The sequence below is a fragment of the Bos mutus genome, chromosome 11 (assembly GCF_027580195.1).
Source record: "Bos mutus isolate GX-2022 chromosome 11, NWIPB_WYAK_1.1, whole genome shotgun sequence".
Classification (NCBI taxonomy): Eukaryota; Metazoa; Chordata; class Mammalia; order Artiodactyla; family Bovidae; genus Bos; species Bos mutus.
The window spans coordinates 34,683,437-34,698,828 of record NC_091627.1 but is presented as its reverse complement, the minus strand read 5'-3'; the positions used below and the strand labels follow the sequence as shown (position 1 = coordinate 34,698,828).

At 42.7% G+C, this 15,392-nt stretch overlaps 2 protein-coding genes across 7 annotated transcripts in view; one reads left to right on the top strand and one right to left on the bottom strand.

The window, feature by feature from the left end:
• The first annotated feature begins 1 nt into the window (after position 1).
• On the top strand, positions 2-4,102 carry CCDC121 (coiled-coil domain containing 121). Of its 3 annotated transcripts, none has more exons than XM_070379295.1 (2): positions 2-675; positions 1,470-4,102. In XM_070379295.1, exons 1-2 carry the CDS (start codon positions 137-139, stop codon positions 2,434-2,436), a joined length of 1,506 nt encoding a protein of 501 aa, XP_070235396.1. In that variant the 5' UTR covers positions 2-136; the 3' UTR covers positions 2,437-4,102. The 3 variants fall into 3 exon arrangements, with proteins under 3 accessions (XP_070235396.1, XP_070235397.1, XP_070235398.1); XM_070379296.1 differs by having other exon boundaries at positions 552-679; XM_070379297.1 differs by lacking the exon at positions 2-675 and adding an exon at positions 698-1,261.
• Positions 4,103-7,977: 3,875 nt separating this feature from the next.
• ZNF512 (zinc finger protein 512) overlaps positions 7,978-15,392 on the bottom strand; it is a 31,040-nt gene continuing 23,625 nt past the window's right edge. For all 4 annotated transcript variants that reach the window (XM_070379287.1, XM_070379288.1, XM_005895746.3 and 1 more), the window contains 2 exons: positions 14,568-14,666; positions 7,978-9,937 (listed from right to left, as the gene is read on the bottom strand). In XM_070379287.1, the coding sequence (XP_070235388.1) occupies positions 9,629-9,937; positions 14,568-14,666 (408 nt within the window). In that variant the 3' untranslated portion in view covers positions 7,978-9,628. The remainder of the gene's footprint in view (positions 9,938-14,567; positions 14,667-15,392) is intronic.

Here is a 15,392-nt window from a genome sequence, read left to right as displayed (position 1 = left end):
TAGAGAGACACCCGCGACTTTCCGGATTCTGAATGAGACTAGAACCCAACAAAACCAATCGAATCCAACCCAACCGGCCAGAAAGGGCAGGGCCAAGGGGCGAGGCGTGCACCTTTTTCTGTCCGTCGCGACCCGGATGGGGGCCCAACTAGGGACCCCGTCGGGGAAGTGGAGGCACTGGGAGGACGGCTGGAAAAGGCCAACCAAAGAGCTGCTCACGGTCGTCGGGCAGGGCCTGGGAAGGTCAAAGCTCTGGACCCCGGGCGGGCAGGACAATCAGGGACCCCAGGGTCCACCAGGGACCCCGAGGACCCCAGGGACGACCAAGGATTCCCGCGCTACGTTAGTGAAGAGAGTGCGTTTTCCTGTCAGCCCCCGGGGAGCTGGGAACCGAGCCTCTGGAGAAGCGGCCGTCAGAGCTCTTCCGTCAGTCGAGGAGGTTAGGCGGCTTAGGACTGCACGACAGGGAACCCTGAGAGGATGCGAGCCCCAGCGTTGCTGGGCCACGCCGAGATCCGCAGAGCCTAGTTCGGAGAAACTGGGGACAACCCCCGTAATGACACGCTATTTCCGCGTGTTGCCGGCCCCCCAAAATAGCTCTCGCTCGCTGATGGTCTCCCGAAAGGGACAGAACCGTGACACCGGGGGAAAACAGTCGGCTGACAAGTTTGTCAAGTAGGTACTGAAGGGGCACCTCCCTCCACCCTAGCTCCCTTGGCACCCGGAAAGCTGAAGAGCTGAGGCGTGATTTCCTCCGTCACCCAGTTGGCTCCAATGGCCCTTTGGAGTGGCTGTAGTGTTCAATAAGCTGTGAGATGTGGGTTTTACACCCAGCCTCTGTTGTACATTGTACACTCGCGGAGTTAACTTGTGAAGGCAGAAGGGGACGACAGAGGTTGGACACCGACTCAATGGACATGAGTTTCAGTAAACTCCGGGAGCTGATGATGGACAGGGAGGCCTGGCGTGCTGCAGTCCATGGGGTCGCAGAGAGTCCCACAAGACTGAGCGACTGAACTGAACTGAACTGAGGGCTGGCCATCAGCTGAGGACGTTATACGGCTTAGGACTGCAGGACTCCGGACCCTGGCAGGATCCTTGCCCCAGAGTTGCTGGGCCACACCGAGATCCGCAGAGACTAGTTCAGAGAAACTAGGAATTTCTGGGGGTGTACATTGTGGTGAAGTCACTTCAGTTCTCTGAACCTGTTATCTCCTCTTTAAGCTGGAGATACTACCTCTCAGGGTTGCAGCGAAGACATGTCAGTTGTAAATTACACTCCCTTGTTTTCACCCCTAGTTCTACCACTCTTCCCCCACCACTCCTACCCACTTACCTTGTGTGAGGGACATCAATTTGTCCTCCCAAATACTTGAGATATGATTTACAGTACAAGTGTGCATTTTAAAAATTATTTTCTAATTTCTCATGAAAAACATGAGCAAATGTCTCCTTTGTTCTTCTTTCAGATTGGCTGAGGACACCAGTAATTCCCTTCAACCAGATGTTAATTTCATAAATACTTTTCTCAAGCCAGAGAAGCTAACAAGGGTTGAGAAGAGGTTTAAGGGAAGAGCAGTAATGGAAATGATGAAGCTGGACAAAGCAATCAAAGAAACTCGAACTCGGCTAGAGCCCTTAGTGGTGGAAACCCGGCAGCTACTGGAGGAAAAAGATCACGTACAGAAGGAAAACCAGTTCTTTCAGGAATACCTGACCAAGCAAACAGAGGAGTCTAGACAGAGAACCGAGAAGCTGTGGAACTACTATCTACAACAAAGCATGAAGATTGAACAAAGAAAACAAGAATTAACCTCCAAATATGCTAACAAAAATTCAGCGCTTAAAAGAGAGCTCTTGGAGAAGGAAAACACTCTATCCAATTTGAATAAGCAGTTGGAGGCAATGAGGGACATTTCAGTGATAAAGGAAAAACAGGACAGAGAAATTGAGAAACTTCAGCAGGAGATAAAGAAGACCCACGATGAGACAGCTGCAAAGAAACAGGCGATGCTCGTCCAGTTCGTCCAGGACAAAGCATTACTGGAGGCACAGCTGAGTGAGCTAGAGGCAAGGCAGTCGGGAAAGAAGCTAACAAAGGAGCTGAAAAGCAAGAACCAGGCCTTGGAGAAGGCAGCAAAGCAGCACGTTTCTGAGCTCCACAGTAACATCAACAGACAGCACCAACAGTTACAGAAGGAACTTCCAGAGCTAGTTCAGAAATGCCATCAGTTGGAGGATACTCACAGCCAATTAAAAAAGAAGCAGCAGCTGCTGCAGCAGGAGCAGTGGTACGTGGAGTGCTTAAGGCGAGGGAGGCACCAGCTGCAAGAAAGGCGTAATCGGTGCCCAAATGGACAGGGTTCTCCAAAGACCACAAGGAACCCTGCCCTAGGCACCAAATCAAAGGTGCATCCAAAGAAATTTCTAAAATAACACTAAGTCAAGACTGAAGCAAGGGTTCTTAGGTGCTATATAACATAACCCTGGTTAGGAAGGCTTTGAGATCTCAGGTTGCTATAGTAAAATACCCATTATAATGTGTTAATGTGAAGGATTAGGTGTTTTTCTCTACCAGTACTGCTAGATTATTGGTAGCACTGGCTTCCCGTTAAGTTAGGTTTTTCTTTAATTACCTCCTGGTAATAACTGGGCTGTTCCTTATACCTCCAGATAACCCAGTAACATTTGCCAAAATTCCACCTGTGAAAACACCTCAGGAAAACACCTTGAGAAAGTGACAGAGGAACAGTTGTGCGGTGTGTTCCACCTAGCTAAGTTAGGTTTCTTTACAGAAAAAGAAACCCCTGAGGAATAGCATTTCAGATTGTTAGATTCTGCTTTGTGCTCTGTAAACAATCAATGTCCATGTATCCTCCCTTCTTTGGCCACCTTAGCACACATGTGCGATGTTTTCAAGCTTCTTTATAAAGTCTGTGCTAGTGATCAAGTAGCTGCTTCTGTAGTTTTCTCATGATTGAAAGATTAATAACAGCAAGTGTAAACAGGATGACCTGCTGTCTGATGCTCAGCCCGTACAATTTTAACTTTGAGTAAACTGTGGGATGTTAGTTTCTCAGTGGTATCTGACACTTTGTGACCCCATGGACTGTAGCCCACCAGGCTCCTCTGTCCGTGAAATTCTCCAGGCAAGGATTGGGTAGCCATTCCCTTCTCTAGGGGATCTTCTTGACCAGGGATCGAACCTGGTCTCCTGCTTGCAAGCAGATTCTTTACGAAGGTGGCTCAGATGGTAAAGAATCTGCCTGTAATGCAGGAGACCCGGGTTCAATTCCTGGGTTGAGAAGATCCCCTGGAGAAGGGCATGGCAACCCACTCCAGTATTCTTGCGTGGAGAATTCCATGAACAGAGGAGCCTGGCAGGCTCTAATCCATGGAGTCACAAAGAGTCAGACATGACTAAGCGACTAACACTTTCACTTATACCATCAAACTCTGTGAAGGAAGGGTAGAGGGCACAGTATAGTCCGTTTTCTGTGGAGAAATACCATTAACCTGTGAGATGACTGACTGCTTCTGCCTGTTTTAGAAAAATGTATCAAAAGAAAGTGATCATATATTTGGAGAACTTTTTGAAGATTCTTTTGCCATCTTGTTCCCTAGCAATATCCTCAAATTCTAAGATTACAAAGATGACTGGTTTTAATAGAAAGAGCACTTTAGCTTTAGGTCATGTGTATCCTACATCTATGCCCCTTCAATTGAACTAGGAATAGTATTTTAAATTAGTTTAGACTTTTAGGATAGTTACATTTTTGGCACTTAGGACATACTAATGATCAGATCAGGGATTTCTTTGAATGCTGAATCCTGGTAGAAATATAGCTTCATATTTTAACATTACTCCCTTATGAAAAAATAGAATCAACTTTATGTTTTTAAGAAACTGTCAGTGATGAAAACCTTCAGAATGATTTTCCCAGTTTTCAGTTTCATTCATATGTAAAATGAATTCTTGTACTTAGATTCAGAAAAGGATTCTGCCTCCATGTGCCTTTACTTCTAGCTTTAACAACTTTGCTGTTAAATGTGTAATGTCTTGGTTCCTAATTTTTTATTGAAAATAAAAAATTAAAGATTACCCAGTGATTTCATTATTGTTCCAATGTAATATACCTTCTACTCATATCTTTCCTCACTTCTTACCAACTCTGAATGTCTTCCTCATACTGGTGTGCATAAAATAAAAATGCAGTTTTAGTGTACAAAGTCAAATGTTAGGTAGCACACAAAAACCTTAACCTAAAAGAGTTTGTCAATGGAGCTGAAAATAGAGCTTGTTTCTTAAAATGTGGTATCCAAAACACACTTGAAACTTTTATTCTCTATGGATGCAAAAACCACAGGAAAACATGTAACTAAGGATAATGAGTTGGAATGGATGATGGATGGAGAATCTTATTATTCTGTTAATTCCCCCTCCTGCCAGTGCTACCCTGATGATCTAATTCAGGACTGAATAATTTCCATCCTGTCTATTTTGAATTCCTCTCATCCCAGATAACGGATGTGATTTCATATAGTACTTCTGGCCTTCTCTGTTGGGAGTGAGGCTTCTGAAGACTTGAAGACTTTAAGGGGTGGGTCATCTGATAAAGGCCCTTGGAAATTCTTAACAGCAAGCCAGCAGTAGGTTCAGAGAAGGCAACAGCAACCCACTCCAGTACTCTTGCCTGGAAAAGCCCATGGGCGGAGGAGCCTGGTAGGCTGCCGTCCATGGGGTCGCAAAGAGTCGGACACAACTGAGCGACTTTCACTTTCATGCATTGGAGAAGGAAATGGCAACCCACTCCAGTGTTCTTGCCTGGAGAATCCCAGGGATGGGGGAGCCTGGTGGGCTGCCGTCTATGGGGTCACACAGAATCAGACACGACTGAAGCACTTAGCAGCAGCAGTAGGTTGGCCAACTAAGATTTCAGTCTAGTTTTTGTCTGCTTTCCTATGCTGGAAAGGAAAGAGGGTGATGTTACAGAAAGTGTGTTAGAACAGACCTCAGAGGTAAAATTTAGGTTAAGACTTAAATGATAAAATGAAGCCTGCAGTACAATTGGGGGAAAAGACATTCTAGGCTGCCGTCTACGGGGTCGCACAGAGTCAGACATGACTGAAGCGACTTAGCCGCAGCAGTAGCAGACAGTGGGAACAGGGAACGCAAAGGCTCCAAGATGGGAAGGAGTTTGGGAGGATTAAGGAACAAGTCAATGTGGCCAAGTATAGTTGGGGACTGGACAGAAAAAGGGTGGAGCAGAGACCAAGGAGGTTAAAAAGGTTAATGGTGACAGCAAGGAGGCCTTGTAGGACAAAGTGGGATGAATTTTATTCTAAGTGCACTGGGAAATCATTAGGCTTTGAGCAAGTGAATGAAGTCTGATTTATAGTATAAAAAACTCAGCACAGTTGTATGTGGAGTATACCAAGCCAGTGAAAAGGAATCCAGTTAGGAAGCTCTTGAAAAGGCAAGAGGTGATGACTGTTCTGAATGGAAAGGCAAATATGGGAGTGAACATTAGACATAGGGGAGAGCTGACTCTTAGTGGGAGGGGACAAATAGGTTATACAGGAGACTAGGCTCACGAACAGACCCAAGACTGTATCATGAAAAAAAAAAAAAAACAAAGACTGTATCATGTCTCAAAGAACATTTATTTTTCCCCCATATAATAGTCTGAGGTCATCCTGAAGGGCAAATAGTCTTTCTTGAGGTGATTCAGAGAATCAAATATTTCCATGTTGTGCTCTACCACGCCCTAGAGATGCCTTATCATATGCATCTACCAGAAGGGGAAAGTGAGCATGGAGGTACACTCACCCTCTTAAAAGTTCTGGCACAGAATTGATACATTTCTACTCACACTCCACTAGAGAAGTTAGCTAGTCAGCCTATCACTATAGGGGGATTGGGTGGAGCCCTGGGAAGTGTAGTCATTTGTCCTGTAACCCTGTAACTGTGCAACCCTGTCCAATTTTGCTGGACAGCCAGTAGTCTGGTACAAGGATGCTTCCAATATGAATTGGGAATAAGATTGTAGTATCATTATTTTAGACTGGAATATCATTCTTGTAGATGTCTACTGGAACCCCTGAGCAGGAGGAATCTATATAGCCCTAGGGTGTGCTGAGTCCCAGGGCAGATCTTCAATTTTAAGAGATCTTGCCAATTTGTTTATAAATTGATTGTACCAATGTCCGTTCCCAAGTCCAGGGAGTTCACACTGCTCCAAAATCTAGCTGGACTTGATACAGCCCAACTTTAGGACATATTATTCTGATGAATTTGGTTTAAAAACTTAAAACACTCAGTAATATGATTAGAACACTCTCTAGTGTGTCCTGCTGATCCCTGGCTCAGACAGCAAAAATAAAAGGATCCCCTGTGAGGGCCCTAGATGAGACTGGACAAGTTTAATCTCAAACCAATTACAGGCACACATCTATTTTGGGGGGCTTGGGTGCACACTACTGCAATATGGTGAAATTCACAACAAATGAGTCATATGAATTTTCCAGTTTCCCAGTGCATATCGAAAAAGTAAGAGAGTTCCAGAAAAACATCTGTTTCTGCTTTATTGACTATGCCAAAGCCTTTGACTGTGTGGATCACAATTAACTGTGGAAAATTCTGAAAGAGATGGGAATACCAGACCCCCTGACCTGCCTCCTGAGAAATCTGTATGCAGGTCAGGAAGCAACAGTTAGAACTGGACATGGAACAGACTGGTTCCAAATAGGAAAAGGAGTACGTCAAGGCTGTATATTTTCACCCTGCTTATTTAACTTATATGCAGAGCACATCATGAGAAACGCTGGGCTGGAGGAAGCACAAGCTGCAATCAAGATTGCCGGGAGAAATATCAATAACCTCAGATATGCAGATGACACCACCCTTATGGCAGAAAGTGAAGAACTAAAGAGCTTCTTGATGAAAGTGAAAGGGGAGAATGAAAAAGTTGGCCTAAAGCTCAACATTCAGAAAACGAAGATCATGTCATCTGGTCCCATCACTTCATGGCAAATAGATGGGAAAACAGTGGCTGAGTTTATTTTTCTGGGCTCCAAAATCACTGCAGATGGTGATTGCAGCCATGAAATTAAAAGACACTTATTCCTTGGAAGGAAAGTTATGACCAACCTAGACAGCATATTAAAAAGCAGAGACATTACTTTGCCAACAAAGGGCTGTCTAGTCAAGGCTATGGTTTTTCCAGTAGTCATATATGGATGTGAGAGTTGGACTATAAAGAAACCTGAGCACAGAGGAATTGATGCTTTTGAACTGTGGTGTTGGAGAAGACTCTTGAGAGTTCCTTGGACTGTGAGGAGATCCAACCAGTCCATTCTAAAGGAGACCAGTCCTGGGTGTTCATTGAAGGACTGGTTCATTGATGTTGAAGCTGAAATTCCAATACTTTGGCCACCTGATGCGAAGAGCTGACTCACTGGAAAAGACCCTGATGCTGGAAAAGATTGAGGGCAGGAGAAGGGGACGACAGAGGATGAGATGGTTGGATGGCATCACCAACTCAACGGACATGGGTTTAGATGGACTCCAGCAGTTGGTGATGGACAGGGAGGCCTGCCATGTTGTGGTTCATAGGGTCACAAAGAGTCGGAGACAACTGAGCAACTGAACTGAACTGAACAGTGCATATAAAAGGTATGCAATGTAGACTACACTACATTGTAGTTGCTTTATAGTGTGCAATGCCATTATGTCTAAAGCAACAACTGTACATACTTCAATCAAAATCAGTATCTGTAAAGGGAAGAGCAATAAAGCAAGGTATGAGTAGATTCATTTGAACCAGCATAATTTTGGACCTAAGCAACTACTGAGAAACTGTATGTTACTTCTTCAAAACTCATTCCCATCTCTAGTCATCCTTTCCCTCCCTTCACACACAGTGTCAGCAAGGAGACAGGTAGCACACTGGAGTCAATGAACAATGGAAAACATCATTCTAACACAGTCATTTATTTTTCTTGCCATTGCCAAACATTCCCCAAATCTTACTCACCAGAAATTAACAGAGCTTCTCCATTTTCCTCCCTGACAATCCTCATGAACGGAAAGGGCTTTAAGAGAGCAACTGCCAATGACAATGTCGAGTGGACAGACCATGTCCTTCGTTTCAAAACTACCTGTTCTGGTAGTATCCCAACCAAGTTTCAATGCTCCTATGTTTCAAAGTGGTCTTCACAAAAGCCCACATTTTAAGGCTATACGGAGGAGCACAGAGAACAGTTAATAGTGGTAACAGCCTTTTAGATTTTGAAAAGGCAGTACTGGTCCACATCAGGGTTAAGGGTCTCTGGCTTTTTATGCGGCATAAGCCACAAAAACTGGCAAGAATACAGAAGACCAATATTTATGGAAAGGGGGAAGAGAATTCAGAAATACAATAACAGAGCTGCTCTAATTAATGCTCCAGGGAAAGCCAGCCTCAAGGAGAACAGCCTAACAGATACTATCAGCTAGGCATGAGTATCAGAAAAAGAACTTTTCTTTCCAACTCCAGATAAGTATCTACACCTGGTGTCAAAGTCTCAGGTTTTAAAGAGGGCAGAACACAAGATCTAAAAAAGGGTAGAGAACAACATTCTCAGAAAATTCAGAGACAGACTTTGGCTAAATGGGAGATACAAGGACTTAACAGAGTGCAGACTAACCATCAGGTCAAGTCCAGGGAAGAAGGAATGTGCACCCTGGCTACCAATCTTCATGGCAGTACCAGCAATATTAGGGTTCTGTGTCAAATATCAGAGGTAAAAGGGTATTACTTCTCAATCCTCAAAACTGCAGGAACAAAATAAACTGCAGGAAAGTTCATTTGAGGTGGTATTTATTTCTGCTGCCTTCTTCTTTCCAGTCATTTTATGTGAGACATATTCCTCCTAAGGCTGCGTATCATACCTGTGCATCTAGTTACTTACTGCCACCTGGGACGAAGTATTTCCCAGGAAAACCTGCGTCCAGAGGGTCTAGCTTTATTATTCTAAGTATCTTCTCACTTTCAATCCTAAAACCATAATGAGACAACAAACAGCCTCCAGAAATTCTGTCACCCAAGCAGACAGGGGACCCTTATTAAAGGAGTGACAACAGTTCTAGGTTCTAGGCTTGTTATATCACAAATACAAAATCATCAATCATATGGTTTTAAAAAGTTAGTTTGGAATCATTTTATAAGATAGATGATGGAGTAACTACGAAATCAATGGCGTTTCCAAGAACATTCTATACCCCAGTATGGGAAGGATAATCAAACAGGTTTCTTAGTCTTGTACAGGGCAAAAGGGCCTACAGTGGACCTTAAGGGGGAGCTCTTTGGGCAAGATGAGAGAAAAACAGGGGGACTCCAATGAGAATAGCAGGAAAATCTACCAAAAAGGGGATGGGGGTGGGGGTGGTGGAGGGTTCACAAGAATCAGTAGGGAAAACAGTGAAATTTACACAGGAGGAAGGAGCTGAGTGTGTCACAGCGTTACACAAACAGCTGAAAGAGTAAATTTCTCTTCACTCAGCCCCCGTGACTCAGTCCTCTCCACACAGGTCCCTGTAACCACAGCCTCCCATCCACTCTCCCAGGAGTGCTTTCACACTGACTGCCTATTTCTTTCCTCGTTTATGATTCGTCTTTGGGGACCTGACTTTCTGAAACTGTGTTGGCACTGGCTCCTGCTCTGGTTCTTTACGGGATGTCGCCACTAGCAGTTCCTCATGATTCCTCCTCTGATCCTTCCCTACTCTAAGACTTGGCTCTGTCTCAGGAAGCTCAATGCCAGGCTGCTGCCGCCGCCTTAGAGACCGTCGGCTCCTGTGCTGCTGCCTCCGCTTCTCTTCTTCTTGCTGTCGCTGTTTTATCTTCATCAGCTTCTCAAAACTCTTGGTTGTTGTCGGATTGACAACAAACCAATCCTACAGAGGCAAAACAGAAACACCATCCAGTCAAAATACAGTGCCTGAGGAAGCGGTATGGAAGACTTTTTTTTTTAAGGTAGGATTAGGGAAGAACACAATAAGGAGGAAACAGATATGAAACTAGAGCTTAGAACTGTGTCTTATAAACTGGAGAAATTCAGTACAAAGCAGTCATTACAAGCATTTCTTGTTTAAGACATGACTTCAGGTACTACTGTAAGGGATCTACAAAGCCTGATTACTTAGCATCATCCCACCCATTCCTCTCCTTTTGAAGATCTCCTCATGAAACATAAAACATTTGGCCATAGGAGATCTTTATTTCAATTTTTAATTTTGCAGCCAGACCACCTAAGTATAAATCTCAGCTCTGTTTCTAACCATGTGACCATCAGAAAACTACTTAACCTCTCTGAGTCTCAGTTTAAAAAATTAAGGGCTGGAGAACTGGAACCCAATGAAGAAGTATTCCTGCGAAAGAAAAAATCCAAAACAAAACACAGAAATAAAATCAACAAAATGTCAACGTAAATCAAGAAATCTGCTTAGTCTTCTAGCTCTAACTACCAATTCATAGGAAATAACAGAATAGAGAATCACTGCTATAGGAATGCAAACAGCCAAGTCCAGAAGGTGAGTAAACATAGGTGACCAAGGGCCTGGTTTCTTCAATAATAGGGGAAAAGAAACACCTACGTTGCCTGATGAGATTGTCACTAGCCATGTGTCATTAGTAAGCTCTTGAAATATGCTGAATCCAAATCAAGATATGCTATGTAAAACACACAGTAAATTTCAAAGACTTTCTGTGAAAAAAAATGTAAAGTAGCTCATTAATAATTCTGTATTGACTACCATGTTAAAAAGATAGTATTTTAGATATATTGTGTTTAAATAAAATACAGTATTAAAGTCAATTTCACCAGTTATCTTTATACTTTTTAAAAATGCAATTAGTAGAAAAATCTGGATTACACATGTGGCTCACATTATATTTCTATTAGATAGCACTACTCTAGATTAAGACAGACAAACACAAGGACTTCCCTAGCAGTACAGTGGTTAAGACTCGGCACTCACAATGCAAGGGGCACTGGTTCCCTGTTCGGAGAACTAAGATTCCCCATGCCATGTGATGAGGCCAAAAAAAAAAAAAATCTAAAACAAAGGTCCATATACTGCATTTGTCTATTTTATTTTAATTCATTCATTCATTTACTTCCTTTTTTTTCCTCCTGCAGTGGAAGCACAGAGTCTTAACCACTGGACCACCAGGGAAGTCCAGTTTTAGATCTTGATTGGAATAAATCAAATCTGAAATAAAATGATGAGACAGTTAGGGAAGTATAAATAATGAGTACATATATGATGATATAAGGAAATTTTGTTAAGTTTTAACGTGTGATGATGGTTGCAGTTATGTATTTTTAAAAGTCCTCATATTTCTAGACACAGGTTGAAAAAAGTATTGACAGCTAACATGTGATGTGGAATTTGCTTTAAAATAAGCATAAAAGGACAAGAAAAGTGGATGCAATTACCAATGACACAAGATGGGCCACACAGAGGACTGTAAAAGCTGTTCATTACACTACTCTGTGCACTTACATGTTTCTGAATGTCTGTTTAAAAAAATGTAGCCTAAGAAAGTGAGGCAAAACGGTATGAACAAGGTGAACATGTTTACCACAGTACAGAGTTCATAAATACCATCATAAATCATTGAACAAATGCTTGGGAGCAAGTCCCAGACTAAGTGAAATTTGCTGGTTCCAACTTTTGAGGAAGAAACTGGAGAAACAAGTGAACTACACAAAACCATATTTTGTTAGGAGATAATTATCTCTCAAACACTTTCTGCAGCATAAAAAGTTATAGTATTATTAAAAAAGAAAATAAGGACTGGCCTTCTTGAAGAAATCTCAGATGTGGAAAGGGATTCCCAAAGCTTCAACTGGTAAAGCAACAGGAACCACAATAGATGACACTACCTGAAGCCCAGAAAAACTAACTGAAAGTCCAGAAAAACATCTATTTCTGCTTTACTGACTATGCCAAAGCCTTTGACTGTGTGGATCACAACTAACTGTGGAAAATTCTGAAAGAGATGGGAGGGAATACCAGACCACATGACCTGCCTCTTGAGAAACCTGTATGCAGGTCAGGAAGCAACAGTTAGAACTGGACATGGAATAATAGACTGGTTCCAAATAGGAAAAGGAGTACATCAAGGCTGTATATTGTCACCCTGCTTATTTAACTTATATGCAGAGCACATCATGAGAAATGCGGGGCTGGAGGAAGCACAAGCTGGAATCAAGATTGCTGGGAGAAATATCAATAACCTCAGATATGCAGATGACAATACTCTTATGGCAGAAAGGGAAGAACAACTCAAGAGCCTCTTGATGAAAGTGAAAGAAGAGAGTGAAAAAGTTGGCTTCCAATATTCAGAAAACTAAGATCATGTCATCCGGTCCCATCAGTTCATGGGAAATAGATGGGGAAACAGTGTCAGACTTTATTTTTTGGGGCTCCAAAATCACCGCAGATCGTGATTGCAGCCATGAAATTAAAAGACGCTTACTCCTTGGAAGGAAAGTTATGACCAACCTAGACAGCATATTGAAAAGCAGAGACATTACTTTGCCAACAAATGTCCGTCTAGTCAAGGCTATGGTTTTTCCAGTGGTCATATATGGATGTGAGAGTTGGACTATAAAGAAAGCTGAGGGCAGAAGAATTGATGCTTTTGAACTGTGGTGTTGGAGAAGACTCTTGAGAGTCCCTTGGACTGTGAGGAGATCCAACCAGTCCATCCTAATGGATACCAATCCTGAGTGTTCATTGGAAGGACTGATGTTGAAGCTGAAACTCCAATACTTTGGCCACCTGATGCGAAGAGCTGACTCACTGGAAAAGACCCTGATGCTGGGAAAGATTGAGGGCAGGAGGAGAAGGGAACGACAAGAGGATGAGATGCTTGGATGGCATCACCGACTCAATGGACATGGGTTTGGTAAACTCTGGGAGTTGGTGATGGACAGGGAGGCCTCGAGTGCTGCGGTCCATCGGGTCGCAAAGAGTCAGACACGACTGAGCAACTGAACTGAACTGAAGCCCACATGGCTAAGAACTATTACATCTGAGGGCAGAGAACTGCTGCAGGGGCTTGCTATTTTTCCCCAGCAAGCAACAATAGTTTCTTCAGTAAAATATGCCAAGAGAATGCACACTCTACTCCTTGAGCTTTTGCAATAAGGGGTTTATTCTATAGTAAACAAATTCTCTGTTCATCTGAACTCCTAAAGACTTTCCCCAAGAGAAAACTCTTGACATTCTGAACTTAAAGCATTTTCAACTTTTAACATTTTAATTTTGAAAATTTACAGACTTTCCACAAAAGTTACAATAGTTCAATGAATACCTAGACTGACCAATGTTAATCTCTCTTCCCTTCCTTCCCTCCCTCCAACTCTCTCTTCCTTCCTTTGAACCATCTTCAGTTTAGTTACCGACATGATACTTTATTCCTAAAAACATCATGTATCTGCCTAAGAACAAGGGCATTCCTGCATAACTACAATACAGTTATCACATTCTGGAATATTAACAATGACTCATTACTATCACTTTGTAGTATAGTTGGTATTCAAATTACCTCAGTTCTCTCAATAACATCTTTTACATTGTTTCTATGCGGTATTTCAACAATATTCAAAACAGGTTGCTCAAAGATGTTGGAATACCAGAAAACAGGAGTATAGACATTGCTGTGAAACAAGAATTCCAAAGGTGTAAATGCAGCCTGGTTGTCAAATGCCTAGTTTAACTAGACTTCAGGTAATCAGAGGGCTTCTCAGGTGGCTCAGTGGTAAAGCAGGAGACAGGAGACATGGTTCAATCCCTGTGTCGGGTAGATCCCCTGGAGAAGGAAATGGCAACCCACTCCAGTATTCTTGCCTGGGAAATCCCATGGACAGAGGAGCCTGGTGGGCCTCACTCCATGAGCTCACAACAGAGTCAGACACGACTGAGCCCGTGCACACAAGTTAATTAGAAGAATCAGGGCTGCTCATAGCCACAGTTATTTCAAATGCTTTCATGAGTGAGTGAGTGAAAGTCACTCAGTCATGTCCGACTCTTTGTGACCCCATGGACTGTAGCATGCCATGGACAATTTCTGTCCATGAAATTCTCCAGAATACTAGAGTCAGTAGGCATTCCCTTCTCCAAGGGATCTTTGCAATCCAGAGATCAAACCCAGGTCTCCCACATTGCGGGCAGATACTTTACTATCTGAGCCACCAGGAAGCCCCAAAATACTGGAGTGGGTTGCCATTCCCTTATTCAGGAGATCTTCCTGACCCATGAATCGAACCAGGGTCTCCTGCATTGCAGGCAGATTCTTTACCAGCTGAGATACCAAGGAAGCCCAAATGCTTTCATAGAAAAATACTAGTCTACATCTGATTTAAGGACGTCTTTTAATTCTAATGAGTCCAGTGGACCCTTTAGTTTTTCCTGACAGTCCCAGCCCATAGTAAGAGTCACAAAATCCACGTGCCCTGTGGCACAGTCATGGGGTCCACAAGATTATGAAGTTATGGGAAAAAAGGACCCTCACCTCAGCGTGGACAGAGTTGATGTGATACTTGACACCACTCTCTGACACAAATTCTTTCTGACAGAGAAGACACTTGTATTTTCCAGCCACAAACGTTCCCTATTTTTAAGAAAGAAAAAAAGCATGACTGGTCAATTTAGGAACAAATTTACGAAAATCCCAAACAGTAATGTATGTATCTATGTGTGTGTGTGTGTGTGTGTGTGTGTGTATACACATACATATATATACACATACATATATTTACAATATTGAAAAAATACGATTTATTGTTTGAACTCAAATCACCACCGAGCACTTTAAGCCTAACCTAAGTCACACCTACAAATAATGGTTACAGCACAAGTAAACTGCTAATTCAGGAGATAAGCAAGTTAGTGCCAGCAGAGACCCTCCCTTCCTCAAAGTACGGAGAAGACAGCATGCTAGGTAAAAGTTAAAGTACACCATTACACGTTAGATAGTTCACACTACCCTTCCAACAAGCCACATGTGCTACCTGGGCAATGGGTAGGGACTATTAGAGATGAAAAGAGGAAATATGACTTCAGCAAAGTGAGGAACAGCAATATATTTAGGAAAACTTGTTTGGGTATATTATCGCCATAATACATCTATTCTAATGCAATTCTATACCAAACACTGGCCCCACTAAGCCCCCAACACAATCTAAAGTTTCCCGATTTTATTATGTAAGATGTCACATTCTTCTATTTTCCCTATGTCTTCCACTTCCTTCCAGGTTTCTCCCCCTAAATGATCAAACGCCTTAAGTTCAATGAGGGACCAACATGTAATTCTTCCCACTAGAATCAATCCACTGCT

Excerpts from the sequence above, each read along its gene's own strand:
- CCDC121 (XM_070379295.1), top strand. The coding sequence starts at position 137 with ATGGGGGCCCAACTAGGGACCCCGTCGGGGAAGTGGAGGCACTGGGAG. Across the intron at positions 676-1,469 it reads TCGGCTGACAAGTTTGTCAA|ATTGGCTGAGGACACCAGTA; the intron begins GTAGGTACTGAA and ends TTCTTCTTTCAG.